The following is a 13,399-nucleotide window of genomic DNA, read 5'->3' as shown; positions in this document are numbered from 1 at the left end:
GAGATTTTGATTAACAACTGATACTTAAATGCATTTTATCTAAGCAGTCTGCTAAATAGTTATAACAAGAACCATTGATTTACATTACAAGCTAACTGAAATTCATCTTTTTGGCCATATAAATATCAGCAACTGCACCAAATTGCATATTTTTGGTTCAATTTATACCTTTGAACAAAATGGCTTGTTATCCACCTTGAGCTTAAATGACACTCAACAAAAAAACACATGCATCATTTTTAGATATTATGTCTAAACATTTAATAACTGGTCCGGATCTGACTAATATTTCATATGCTTTACAGGGTTAGTGATAAATTGACACCAAAATTTTCCACAGCATCTACATTCTCCAATTGGCAATCCATAAACATAAATGGAAGAATCCTAATTTTGAATCAGTTGAGTACCTTTGAAGTCATCCTCCTCTGTGAAGCGCAGTGTGATTTGGCTGCGGTAGCGACCGGTGCTCTGACAGTTCTTTGTGATGCCAAAACAGAAGCATGGCATGCAGTGATGGCCCACGCTAAAGTGCCCATCATGGCATTTACCTGCTAACACGTACAGAGAGGATGACACAACTGGACAAGAACGACATGGAAGACAAAGGATGGTAAGACAACCACCATCAGGTTTGAGCTGGATGAGACCACAATGTCACAACATTCGGTCAAAAAACAGCAGTATAACCCGTGTCTAACAAAGAAAAGATGACATCTTTCTTTGGAGAATAATTCATCAGATGAGAACAAACATATACATAGATATACATATACATAGATACAGAGTAATCTAAAGATGTTCGCACCATATGGAGCTGGTGCAGTATCTGGTTTTGGTCTCTCAGACAGGCTGAGGACCCCATCAGGAATGGCAAACACTAGGCCTTTAGCGTTGATGGCCTCACAGCTGTACGCGCCCTGGTCACCTTCCTTCACGTCACGGATGGTGAGCGTCCCTCGCCCATTCTCACTGCTCGTTGTGATTCTGTCAATAGAATCCGGTTTAAATTAGGGCAGTTTCCATAGCCCAGAATTCAGTTTTATTCCTCTTCCTCTTTGCAGCTGTTTTTTTTTTTTTTTATTAAATAATGTGTCCTATCTAGCATAAATATGGCTACAATCTGATATTATGTATGTGTGTGTATATATATATATATAGTAGCCTAAAGAACAAAATAGCCAACGTATTATTATTATTTGAGGCACTTTCTTGCAGAATTCCACTGAACATATCAGACAACGATGGTGCATGCCACTCATCTGGTGCAGAGACCAGTCTTTTTTTCTGCGCTCTGATCTGTCTCCTGCGCTTGGCGCTTCTCCGTCTCCACGCGGGTTCTCCGCATCCAGCGCGGCCTGGATCATTTCTCGTGCGCGCTGCCTTATTTCCGCATCCAAGTAATGGTCTTTATAACGCGGATCAAGCACATTCGCGATGAAGTGCAGAGGATCCGACAAGATCTCAGTGAGACGTGTGCTAACAGACTCTATAAGACTGTACTTTTCTTAGTTTTCACTTCGTGGTCCGTCTTAATCTCTTTGTTAGGAGACGCTTTAGTGCTGCGAATAAAGGAATATGAAGAGAGAGAATGTTCTCACTGGTGTTAAGTGAATGTCGCGTGGAGCTCGTGGTCTGCGCTATGCAGATGCACGTGCAGGTCGCGTTTTCTGTTTGCGTCATCACAACATTTCGGCCGTGTTGTTTCGGTGATAAAAGTCTATCGGCCGAAAACCGAAAAGGCCATTTTCGGCCGAAAATTTTCGGTGGGCGAAATTTCGGTGCATCCCTACATTCTACTAATTGTCCTAGTTTAAAAACATACATATTCAAGCTCATGACTAAGGAGCCTACTCCACTTATTTTCATTTATTATTTATAATGAATTATTTAATTACACATTTGTTTTTGTTTTTTTTTGCTGTGTATTTTATTTTCAGTTTTATTCTATGTAATTGTTTGGAGTTTTGTTAATTGAAGTAATAACCTTGGAAATGTAACTTATCACAAATGGGTCTGCTATCTGGATAATTATTAGTCCATGTAGAAAAATCCAAAAAAATAAATAAATAAATAAATAAAATAAAATCACATCTGACTGAAAAAACCTACAATAGCCAAGAAATGATTACACAGAAGAGCACATGCTGAGGAGCTAATTAAATATCATTCTCTGGTTATGTATTCATAATGTCCAATAATTATTATGATAAATAGTAATGGCAAAGAAGCTGAAACGATCTGAGATTCAATAATGGGAAAAGAGACAGTTCACAACATTTTTGCCAAAATAACAACAGTCTGTTTCTCATTGAGTACATGAAGTATTGCCCTCTGTTCTCACTTATACTAGTGCTGAAGTTATTCATTTACTTTATTTACAGAGTTCAGCAAAGAGAGCTGTGGGAGTACAATAGGAATGGATGAGACCACAAGCATTCTTCACTTTATACAGTCTTTAAGAGTATATGGACTGTATGACTTCAACATAGATTGTGGACTATAGATACTAGATCATTTCAGATTTTTTAATCCATAATGCTTTTTACATCCTGACCTACCTGCTACTGGTTGGTATGTGTCCCCAATTAAGACGCCATGTGATGATGGGAACAGGCACACCAGTGGCAGAACAAGTAAAGGTTGCAGTTTCCCCCCGCGATACTACGATGGACTCTTCTGGTGGGACGGTCACAACGGGAGGTGCTTGGGTACAATGAAAGAGAATTTATAGTTATTCATTTTAAAGTACAATCAATTTCAATCTGTAGATTTTACTGTGTTACATGAATGCTAACATAGTAAAACAGACATATGGAGACAAGAAACCACACACACAGCATGTCTTTGTTTCTAAATTGGCAGCCTGGGACAGCACACGTTTTATTTGGCAGATTTATTCAGTGAGATCATCCAACCAGAGCCCTGAGGCACTGCTGACAGAAACAATACCTGTTAAATAAGCTATAAGCACAATATATATGGAATATGAGCTCTACATGTTACTGAAAAGCTGTAAGAGTGAGACAAAACAAGCTGGTGGACATGAATCTTTCTTTGCAGACCATACACAATTTTCAGGATTTGGATGTCAAAGTGAGTATGACAGTGAAAAATAAGTGTAGACAAAAGAGTTATAGTGTTTGGAATGGCATGACAATCAATGTTTTCTTGTTAAAGATTAATTGGAGAGTAATGCTTTACCACAGCCATATTCATCAGAGCGGTCAGGACAGTCCGGCTCTTCGTCACACTGGTAGCTGGCAGGAATGCATGTGCGGTCAGACAAACACACAAACTGCTCTGGGGCACATGTGTCCCCTGGACCTTTAGTGGCTGAAGGAACAAGAAAAAAGAATCAATTATTAGCAAAGTGAGTTTTTTCCATACAACTTCCCCTATCTGTGGATGGAAGCTGATGTCTGACTTACGGCAGTTCATCTCATCTGAGTTGTCCTGACAGTCATTATCCCCATCACAACGCCACAGTTTCAGAGCACAGCGGCCGTTCTGACACTTAAACTCATTGGGTTCACAGGGAGTCGGAGTTCCTTTGCAATTACAAATATAGTTGTATAGTAAATGCAGAGTCCAGACAAAAATATTGTCACCAGCATAACAGCATAAGTGGTTTTCATTTTGTGGCAAATGTAATGGTTACAGGAAACTGCAGTTTGTCCTACCACAATTGAACTCGTCGCTGCCGTCAGCGCAGTCTGTTTCCCCATCACACACGTAGTCCCGTGAGATGCACTGTCCGTTTTGACAGGTGGCCTGGTCTGCACGGCAGGGTCCTGGGCCAGGTGGGGGTCTGGTTTTAGGAGGCGTAGGTGGAGTAGGACGTACAGGAACAACTTTGAAAATAAATGATAAAATTAGAGGTGTCAATTATTAAAAAAACAAAACTAATTCAATATATGCTAACAATTTAAAATGATAGTTCACCCAAAAATGAATTACCCCATGATTTACTCACCCTCAAGCTATCCTAGGTGTATATGACTTTTATTCTTTCAGAAAAATACAATCAGAGTCATATATAAAAAAAACTTTCCAACATTTATAATGGTCGAGATTTTGAAGGCCAAAAAAGTCTGTCTATCCATCATAAAAAGTGCTCCACATGGCTCCTAGGGGTTAAAATTACCTTCTGAAGTGAAGCGATGCATTTGTGAAAAAAAATCTATATTTAATGTATAAACTATAAACTCTAGCTTCCGCTAACTGTCGTAGAGAGAGAGCGGTGTTCCAACGGATGACGAATGATGTAGGTGTAATGTAAGATGTGGTGAGAAGAGACAAATGCATAAGAACAGAGGAGAGAGCAATATGAATAAGATGAGGACTTGTAAAGGAAAACATCAGAGGATTTCAATCTAAGTCAAGAGGAGACTGGTTTTCGTTTGCTGTAAACAAAACTTGATTCTTACGAGACTAGTATATTCTTACTATAGCTTACGCTACGCCTAGGTCATTTGTCATCCACTGGAACGCCATATATATATATATATATATATATATATATTTTTTTTTATATATATATATAACAAGAATTATATAAATCTCATGCATCATATCAAAGTGCATTTAGATGGTGTTAGTTAACAAAGTAATGGCACTCATTTATAAGATAAGTGAGAAAAGCAATCTCACTCACCACAGTTCGTTTCATCACTGAAGTCACTGCAGTCAGGCCGTTTGTCACACACATACACCACAGGGATACACGCAAGCCCATCCTGACATCTGAACTCATCTGACAAACATTCTCTGGCACTGGGAATCACTGAGGTGGTAGAGACACATATTCAGTGCTGTGACGCACTGTACGCAATGCAGTGATCCAAGAAAAACTGTACATGATGCTTTGTTGAAAGAGGTTTCAATGATTCACTGCAAGCCTATCACCTGCCATTTCAAGAGGATACAAAAACGCTTTGTTCACACAGGCAATGAAATCCGCTTCCAACACAAAATCTGTTTAGCTTTTATAGTCTGAACAGAAAAGAAAAAGAAAAAGAAATTAAATTAAAAAACAAATCAAATCAAATTTATGTGAAAATGTGAACAAAGCCAAAGTGCAAATCTGTATAATGTCCATTCTGCCTTTTCTATTCTATCTAGTCCTGAATTGTCATATCTGGTGCCTTAAACCGAAAGTAAAAAATATGGAAAGCTTAGACTGGAAAATATTCAATCCCAACACACAAGAAAAACAAAACTAGACACTGCAAACACAAACAGGTTACATTGTCTGAAAATTAATACTCCAAGATGACATCAGCTTCACTTGAAATCAAAGACAAGCCATGCAAAGCCTTTTGTTCTTCTTGTCATACTCAGGTCTTCATCACAGTGCACACATGCATATACGTTTCATTCTTTACACAGCCCCAACTTATGCTGCAAATTCCTTCAACTGTCCTAAGTAAACAAGACTGGACTGTGTTCTAATGCATTCTTGTCTCCATGCAGCAGACCTGAATGAGGACAAACCTGGCACAGTGATGGGCTCCACAGGAGGAGGAGTGTCAGCTATGAACCAGACCACAACCAGACAACATTATCTCTACTACATTGTTGAATGATGACTAGTTCTTAACAGAAGTGCAAGAATGAATAGTTTTATAAACCATAAAGTGTAAAATACAAGGGTAAAAATGCAAGTTTGGATTTGACAATAATTTTAACACATAATCAGAATGATAATTATTGTCATTATTATTATTCTTTTTTATGTCGGCAGCAAAACTATCTTCATGATGAGAACAAAGTGAATTACAGGAGTCATACAATTAACAAAAAGCTATACAAGATATTTAAGATTAATGCAAGACTTTTAAAATACTCTCTTTTCTGTAAATATCAGTTAAATACATATCTCTGAATAAAAATTTTGTCTATTTACATTTAAAACTGCAGTCCAGTAAAAGATGTTTAACAGTGTTATGTAGGCATGATGGTGCTTCTTCACCTTTCTATAAATAGGGTGTGAATTTGTAATAGCCTAAATGACCTAGTAGTGTTGTCACGGTACCAAACATTCAGTATTCGGTACCGACACCAGTGAAAATCCACGGTTCTCTGTACCAATTTCGGTACCAAAGCATAACACAAAAATATGCAAATTAAAAAAAAAAACTTTATCACTAAGAATGAAACCGATGCCATTCTTTATACTTATTTACAATTGTGTTTAAAGTTTTTCTACAAGTACCGTATTTTCCGGACTATAAGTCGTACAAGTCGTAGTTTGGCTGTTCCTGCGACTTATAGTCAGGTGGGACTTATCAAAATTGATTTGACATGAACCAAGAGAAATTAACTAACAGAAAACATTACCGTCTACAGCCGCGAGAGGGCACTCTATGCTGCTCAGTGTTCCTGTAGTCTACACTGAAAACATAGAGCGCCCTCTCGTGGCTGTAGACGGTAAAGTTTTCTCTTGGTTCTTGGGTCTAAATAAATGCGACTTATAGTCCGGTGCAACTTATATATGTTTTTTTCCTCTTCATGATGTATTTTTGGACTGATGCGACTTATACTCAGATGCGACTTATAGTCAGAAAAATACGATTTGGAGATTTGGAATTACTTATTCTAGGAGTTACTTCATATAACTTATTTCTGTGGCATTTATCCCATTTCCTCTGCCACCTGTTATTAATATGAGTTTATTGCTGGTCAAGGAAATTTTTGATATTAATAATAATAATAATAATGATTGTGTGTGTTCATATATTTTTTTTACATTTACAAACCTGCAGAGAATGTCTTTGTCAATATCTGATGATTTTGAGTTTACGAGATTGCAAATATAGTGTCTGTTATACTGTGTTTGTTTATAAAATATTATAAATAAATATATATAAATATATATATATATATATATATATAATAAATATATAAAATATATATAAAATATATATAAATAAATAAATATAAATATTATCAGATCAAACTTAAAAAAACTGAACATACCTTCTCCAAGCCGTCTGAACTGGAAGCCTTTTACTGAGGTATCGTAAGATGCAATGGTGCCCTCTTTAACCACGGAGAACAGGACATCTCTGATCTGTGTTTCATTAAAGTTATTATCCGAGCCGACGTCCAGCTCCACAAACACATCTTTGCCAATTTTCCTGCAAATGTACACAGAGCACAGTTCATCAAAACAACAGTCCAAACAAAACAACCACAAAAACCAACTTAAGATGGTTTGCTGGCATCCCAGTCTGGCCAGGCTGGTCACTTTGGATTGGATTGGTTTGGACACCAGCTTGGCCAGACTAGAAGACCAGCTGGTTTAAGATGTTTTTGAGAAGAGTGATCCCATAATGCAAAAACAGAACGTGAGTATTTGATTATTTCAATTTAATTATTTGAAATGATTCTAATGGTAACTGACTATGCTTATACATTAGAAGGTGCACTGTTACATTAGTGTTTGAAATTGAAAATGGTGTTTACTTAATGAGAACCACATTGACGGTCTGCTGTCCTGGTATCCTGTTGTAGTCAGACTCAAGCTGTGGAGAAGATAAACATCATTAATCACCACATACTGGCCTTGCCGATCAAAGGACTTCAGTCTCGGTGTATGATATTCTAATTTTACAGCTAAATACCATCAACACAGAATAAACAAAAAGAACAGAGGAAAGCCATGAGATCAAAAAACTAACCCCAATCCACAAGTGGAGCACACCTTTAATTATGACTGTGAAAACTCTCTTTTCACGTATTTCTTAAGCTTACAGTCATTGAAAAGATGCACATACCGTATCGACGACAGCAGATGATATCTCCATGAAAGCAGGAGAGGAGATGTCATCAAGTTCAGGCCCATATTGGAATGAGTTTGTGAAGTTCACCAGTGCCCGATAGTAAACTAGAAACAAGGCGACAATAACAGCACCAGAGAACAATCATTACACCTAGGATGGCTTGAAGGGGAATTTTCCTTTTTCGATGAACTATCACTTTAATATTACTGCTAATGTACTACAATAATTTTACCTCACAATTGTATATTTTATAAATTGTAAATTTATTATATTGGAATACTGGAATAATTTATTATTTTATAGATTTAACATTATATATAAATTAATTAGTAATATAAATGTATCCTTTAAACTTTTGTTATACAAAAGTTCGTTCTAAGCGATGGTATTACAATTAGAAAGTTGATAATTATGTTTTGTGTTATAGCTGATAATTAAATATACAGAACTATAAATGTCCAATATAAAAATTCTGCACAGTTTTTGCCTAAATAAAACCAAAATAAAACACTAAACACTAAAATAAGTCATATTAAATTAACTAAGTCTGGGAGTCCAGCTGGCTGACTAAATGGGGGATGAAAAAGATCAGCCTAAACAAATGAAGACCTAAAACATGAAATATAGGCACATGTACAGCACAGATGAATTTGGTAATTAAAAGGACAAATAATAATTGAAAACTACAGCACAACAAAATCTATTTAGAAAAGGTTTCGGCATTGACAGTGACAATTCTTCTGCAAAAGCTGCTGTTCAATAACAAAAACAAACACATGTTACATATTAGCTTATGCCTACAGCCTCACAGTAAGTCAACCTTTAAAAAGCTCCAGACTCCAGCACTTTTACTGCCCTCCCTGCAGCTAGCCTGAGTGGGTTACCCCGATTTCAGTTTGTCAAACTGAATTGAGAAAGGAAGTCAATATTTGTGCTCTTTCTTGCAGTTAGCTGCCACACGCCACAGTTCTCCAGCAGAGTCATGTTTCCTGTGACTGCCAAATGGACATGCAGTTTTTCATATTCACATATACTGTATCCCTAACAGACTCTTCTGACCTCTTCTTAATGCCTTTACAGATTTATTCCAATTGATAAAATATCACAGAGATCAATGAACTTGCTTTTCACAACATCTGGACACCAGCTGTCACAGTCCAGTCAAATGCATTTGTCATGCACAAATAGTTTACTGGAAATTAGTACTTACTGCTGACAGGACTTGGGAAAGGAAGTGGCCCAGAGCTAAAGCTTTTCTCATTGCACAAAACATTGATATACGAAGGCTTGCTTCCTTAATGGCAACCTCCACTCCTGCTCTCATTACTGCAAAGAAAGTTAACTTTTGTCCTTAAAGGGGTAGTTCACCCATAAATGAAAATTTTATGATGTAGGTGACACTGTTTCTTCAGTAGAACACAAGCGTCATATAATGGAAGTGAATGAGAATCATGGCTTTGAGAGTCAAAAACATTGAAAATGCATGGAAGTGTATCGTCAGATACACAGTCTATTTGCTAATTCAATCGCATTCTCCCATCCAGCACCACATCGTTTAATTAGCAAATGCATTTGCACCCATTTGTCCACCAATGGGCATGCTTGTCTAAAAAAATAAAGTTGTGTTCAGGTGCATTGCTGGTGCATTGCTATTTTAAGGAACAGAAAATATAGTGCGCCATAAACCAACTCAAACTTGGTCTAAAGTCTAAAATCAATGGCTCAATATTTTTTTATTATTTAAAGAGCGCATTGGTAGAAAATGCACCTCTGGGCGGGTTCACAGTGCATTGACTTTGCTTATTACACACAGGGATGCGCATCACACAAACATGCCAAATATTAAAAACAAAAGGATTACAGTCTAAAAGAATATTATTGTGTAGGTTACATAAATATAAAAATGTAATGATGGATAGTCATTGCATGTATTATAAGTAGGCTACCTATTTGCAATTCAGCCTATTACTACTTATAATGATGAATGAAATTGGCGAATTAATTGATGAACAATCGAAATATTAACTGACTCATTACGTGGAGTTTCGGTTGATTCCTGATTTCTTCACTTGAGAAGTGTTCAGTTGTTTCACCAACAAATTCCGCCATGTAAATAGTGATCCGCCATGGCACGAGGGCATCTCGCTCTTAAAGGGAATGGGAGATGACACTCTGATTGGTGTATTGAACATTACACCCATTACTCATTAAAGGGGGGGTGAAATGCTATTTCATGCATACTGAGTTTTTTTACACTGTTAAAGAGTTGGATTCCCATGCTAAACATGGACTAAGTTTCAAAAATTAAGTTGTACGTTTGAAGGAGTATTTTTGTTCCAAAAAAACCTCTTCCGGTTTGTCACAAGTTTCGGAAAGTTTTTTTCGAGTATGGCTCTGTGTGACGTTAGATGGAGCGGAATTTCCTTATATGGGTCCTAAGGAACTTCTGCCGGAAGAGCACACGCTCCCGTATAGCACAGCCTGATCAGAGCGAGAGCGTCGCGAAAAGTCACAAAAGAAGTGTGTTTTTGGTTGCCAGGGCAAGACAACCCTGCACAGATTACCAAAAGAGAAACAGCATTAAGGGACCAGTGGATGGAGTTTATTTTTACAGAGCATCAAAGGAGTTGTGCAAGTGTTTTTGTTTGTTCCCTGCATTTCGGATTGCACATCGTTTATTTATTAAGGATAATGCAGTCCCAACGAAAAAGGGTCACGATCGTGTGTTGGAACCGCATGCGGAGAGTAAAACTGCTTCAAATATCTCAGTGTTGTTAACTTAGCTATCAGCGCGTAAGCACATCAAGTAAACAACATGCGATGTTGTCATCAAACTGCACTTTCCACATGTACAGCTTAAAAAAAAAAAAAAAAAAAAAAAAAGACGACATAAAGTGGAACTTAGTCATTTTCCAAAACCGCTAAGCAAATATATAAGGTTTCAGTACATACAGTACATTTCAGCCTCTGGATCTGTGTCACAGCTTCCACATGCTCTCAACTCAAAAGCCTACTGGCGCTCGTGATTCTTTAGCTCCGCCCACACGTCACGCCTCTAGGCGCTCGTGTTTTTCCGGGAAAAATCGGTACAGACTATTTTTTTCTTATAAATACAATAAAAATAAAGACTTTTTGGAGTTATGAAGGCTGCAGTACTACTCTATAGGTACTCAAGATTAACAGGATATTGAGTGAAAACGAGCATTTCACCCCCCCTTTAAGAGAATAGGAACAACCCATTCCAAAAATGCGCCCTGGCGCACGAACCGTTTTTCCATCGTTAAAATAGCAAAAGTGGATTTGGATACACCCTGAGTGCACCTGCGTAGTGCACTTTACACTTTGCATTTAGATCGTTAAAAAAGGGCCCAGAGAGTCATTGGTCCATTTGAGAGAAAGGTGAATTGCGACAGGTGACACTGCAGTGAATCTTGAATGTTTCATGTCTTTACACATCAATGTATCATCACGAGGTTAAGTGTTTATTATTAATTTGATTTTGTGTATGTTTAATTTGACTCTCAAAGCTGTGATTCCCATTCACTTCCATTATATGACTGACAGACTGCAACTGTTTGAGTTAAAAATCTTCAGTTGTGTTCTACTGAAGAAACAAAATCACCTACATCTTGGATGCCCTTAGCAGATAAACATCAAATTTTCATTTTTGGGTGAACTATTGCTTTAAGGGACAGAGAGTGATGTAAACAAAGTTAAGCCCATTTCACACTGCGATTCCTGAGAACACACTGGTAATGTGTCCTGGCAATTGTTCCTGGGTAGCTAGATTTTGCCCCTTTCGCACTGCCAGCACTTTAACTTTCACTTATGCTGGCAAATGATCACTGTGACAGCACGGAAAGTGAACTGATCTCTGATTCATTACAGTTTACACATATGTTTTTCATCACAAACGTTGATCTGCCTTGAAAACACCAGATTAAAGAGTCGCGCGATAACGTGTGACATCACTATGACACACCCTATACGGCATTAGTTCTGGCTTATTTTGTTCACACAGCGCTTGTCTCGGGACTGAACCCGGCAATGTTACTAGGTCCTCGTCTCGGTAGTTCACGCTTATAAGGCTGCAACTCAGAAAACCATATTCTCACTCAGACCCATTCAGACTTTCGGTTTAGGAAATCCCCTTCGAACGGCAGTGAGGATACTGAAACTGCATTTGGACAAGGGAAAAGGCATTGAAAGTGTTCCAAATGCTCATGTCATGAACTCTACTACTACTCACTAAACAACAGCATAACTTGGCAGCTTTGTGGCCCGAGCCCTTGATGGGACACACGGAGGCCAGTGCAGAAGACAAAGAGCTGATTCAGCAAATGCGGCCTGTCTGGCCTTTAAAGCATGAGTCTTTCAACTTGACCTTCATTCCCCTCTCTCCTCCACCTCCTCCCTCCAAGAACCCTTCATACTGAATCAAACACTCAAAATAGTAGTCTTGTCTTATTTTGAAGGTCTGTGGAATGCACTTGGATGGAGATTCGCAGATTTGTCTATTCTCAGACACAGATCATCCAAACGTCAAATGAGCATTTGCGGGAGGAAAACCTCTATCCATCATAATGCCACAAAGCCAGCTGGCAGGGCATCTTGTTGTCGTTCTGGTACTAAACAGAATTTCACACCTCAAGCATGGCAGTGCGTAACCCATTTAGCTTGTGTTTACTTCTCTGAGATCATACAAGCAAATGTGTGAATACATAAATTAGAGAGTAGAAGTGAAAATGAATTTTTGACAGCCAACATGCAGAAAAAGAAAAAGAAAAAAAACAGGTAATTATGTGAGTAGTGGTTTTTCGACCTTTGTGACAATATTCTAAATGTTCAGGTATTTTAGAATTAATGACAATTACACTGTTTTTTTTTTTTTTTTTATTGTTAACCGAATTTGGATGTATTAATATAGTAAATTAATTAAACAATTCATTCTGTGATTCCAGAAGTTTCAAAAACTGCTTGTTTTTTTTTTTAACAAAATCAAAAGATGTGAAATTAATTTTTTTCTCCCTTCAATAACTGTTAAGCATAAATCTTGATATTAGATTTTTAAAATTATATTTTTTTAAATTTTAGCAAAAATAATTAAGTCAACCTGAATAATATTCATTATTGAATTTATTCAAGGAAAAAAATGTTTATTTTATTTTATTTTATTAGGTTTGTGGAGGAGATTTTACTTTAAGGATAGTGGGGAAACAATTAAAGGAATAGATTTTACATAGTGACAGGTGCAAATTAGAAGTTATTGCATATAAAAAGCTATGATATGCTGAACATTTATGATATATGAGATTCAGTAAAAACACCCCAGCTGTAAGAATCACAGTTTTATTGACGCACGTTTTCTATTTTGAATGGCAGATTTTGATTTGTGCATGTTTAAGAGTCACATCTCTTTGGCACAGGGATGTAGCGCTGCATATGATCAACATCTGTCTATGAAGGCACCGATCGCTGTGAGAATTCTCTCAGCCGGTTTTAAATGGCAGCTACAGTTTTCATGGTGGGATCTCCTTAAGTCATTGTAGTTTGCAGGATATCCTCCCCCCACTATCTGCTTTTAACCCTTCAACAGGTGTATCTGTGAGAGA

At 37.4% G+C, this 13,399-nt stretch overlaps 1 protein-coding gene across 13 annotated transcripts in view; it reads right to left on the bottom strand.

Annotated features, from left to right (window-relative positions):
- Positions 1-13,399, bottom strand: part of LOC113065500 (basement membrane-specific heparan sulfate proteoglycan core protein-like) — a 100,187-nt gene that overhangs the window by 58,293 nt on the left and 28,495 nt on the right. For 9 of the 13 annotated variants that reach the window (XR_003279037.1, XM_026236774.1, XM_026236781.1 and 6 more), the window contains exons 4-14: positions 7,782-7,891; positions 7,471-7,529; positions 6,982-7,142; positions 5,497-5,535; positions 4,658-4,786; positions 3,684-3,854; positions 3,432-3,551; positions 3,205-3,336; positions 2,562-2,706; positions 809-987; positions 411-581 (exon numbers count right to left, since the gene is read on the bottom strand). Coding sequence is in view for 12 of the 13 variants with exons in the window: in XM_026236774.1 (XP_026092559.1) it covers positions 411-581; positions 809-987; positions 2,562-2,706; positions 3,205-3,336; positions 3,432-3,551; positions 3,684-3,854; positions 4,658-4,786; positions 5,497-5,535; positions 6,982-7,142; positions 7,471-7,529; positions 7,782-7,891 (1,416 nt within the window). In the remaining variant the exon portion in view is untranslated. The remainder of the gene's footprint in view (positions 1-410; positions 582-808; positions 988-2,561; positions 2,707-3,204; positions 3,337-3,431; positions 3,552-3,683; positions 3,855-4,657; positions 4,787-5,496; positions 5,536-6,981; positions 7,143-7,470; positions 7,530-7,781; positions 7,892-13,399) is intronic. The other 4 variants (XM_026236777.1, XM_026236778.1, XM_026236780.1 and 1 more) reach the window with 4 other exon arrangements.

The sequence above is a fragment of the Carassius auratus genome, chromosome 48 (genome assembly GCF_003368295.1).
Source record: "Carassius auratus strain Wakin chromosome 48, ASM336829v1, whole genome shotgun sequence".
Taxonomy (NCBI): domain Eukaryota; kingdom Metazoa; phylum Chordata; class Actinopteri; order Cypriniformes; family Cyprinidae; genus Carassius; species Carassius auratus.
Note: the sequence above shows the minus strand (reverse complement) of the source record. Positions and strands in the feature narration are given on the sequence as shown.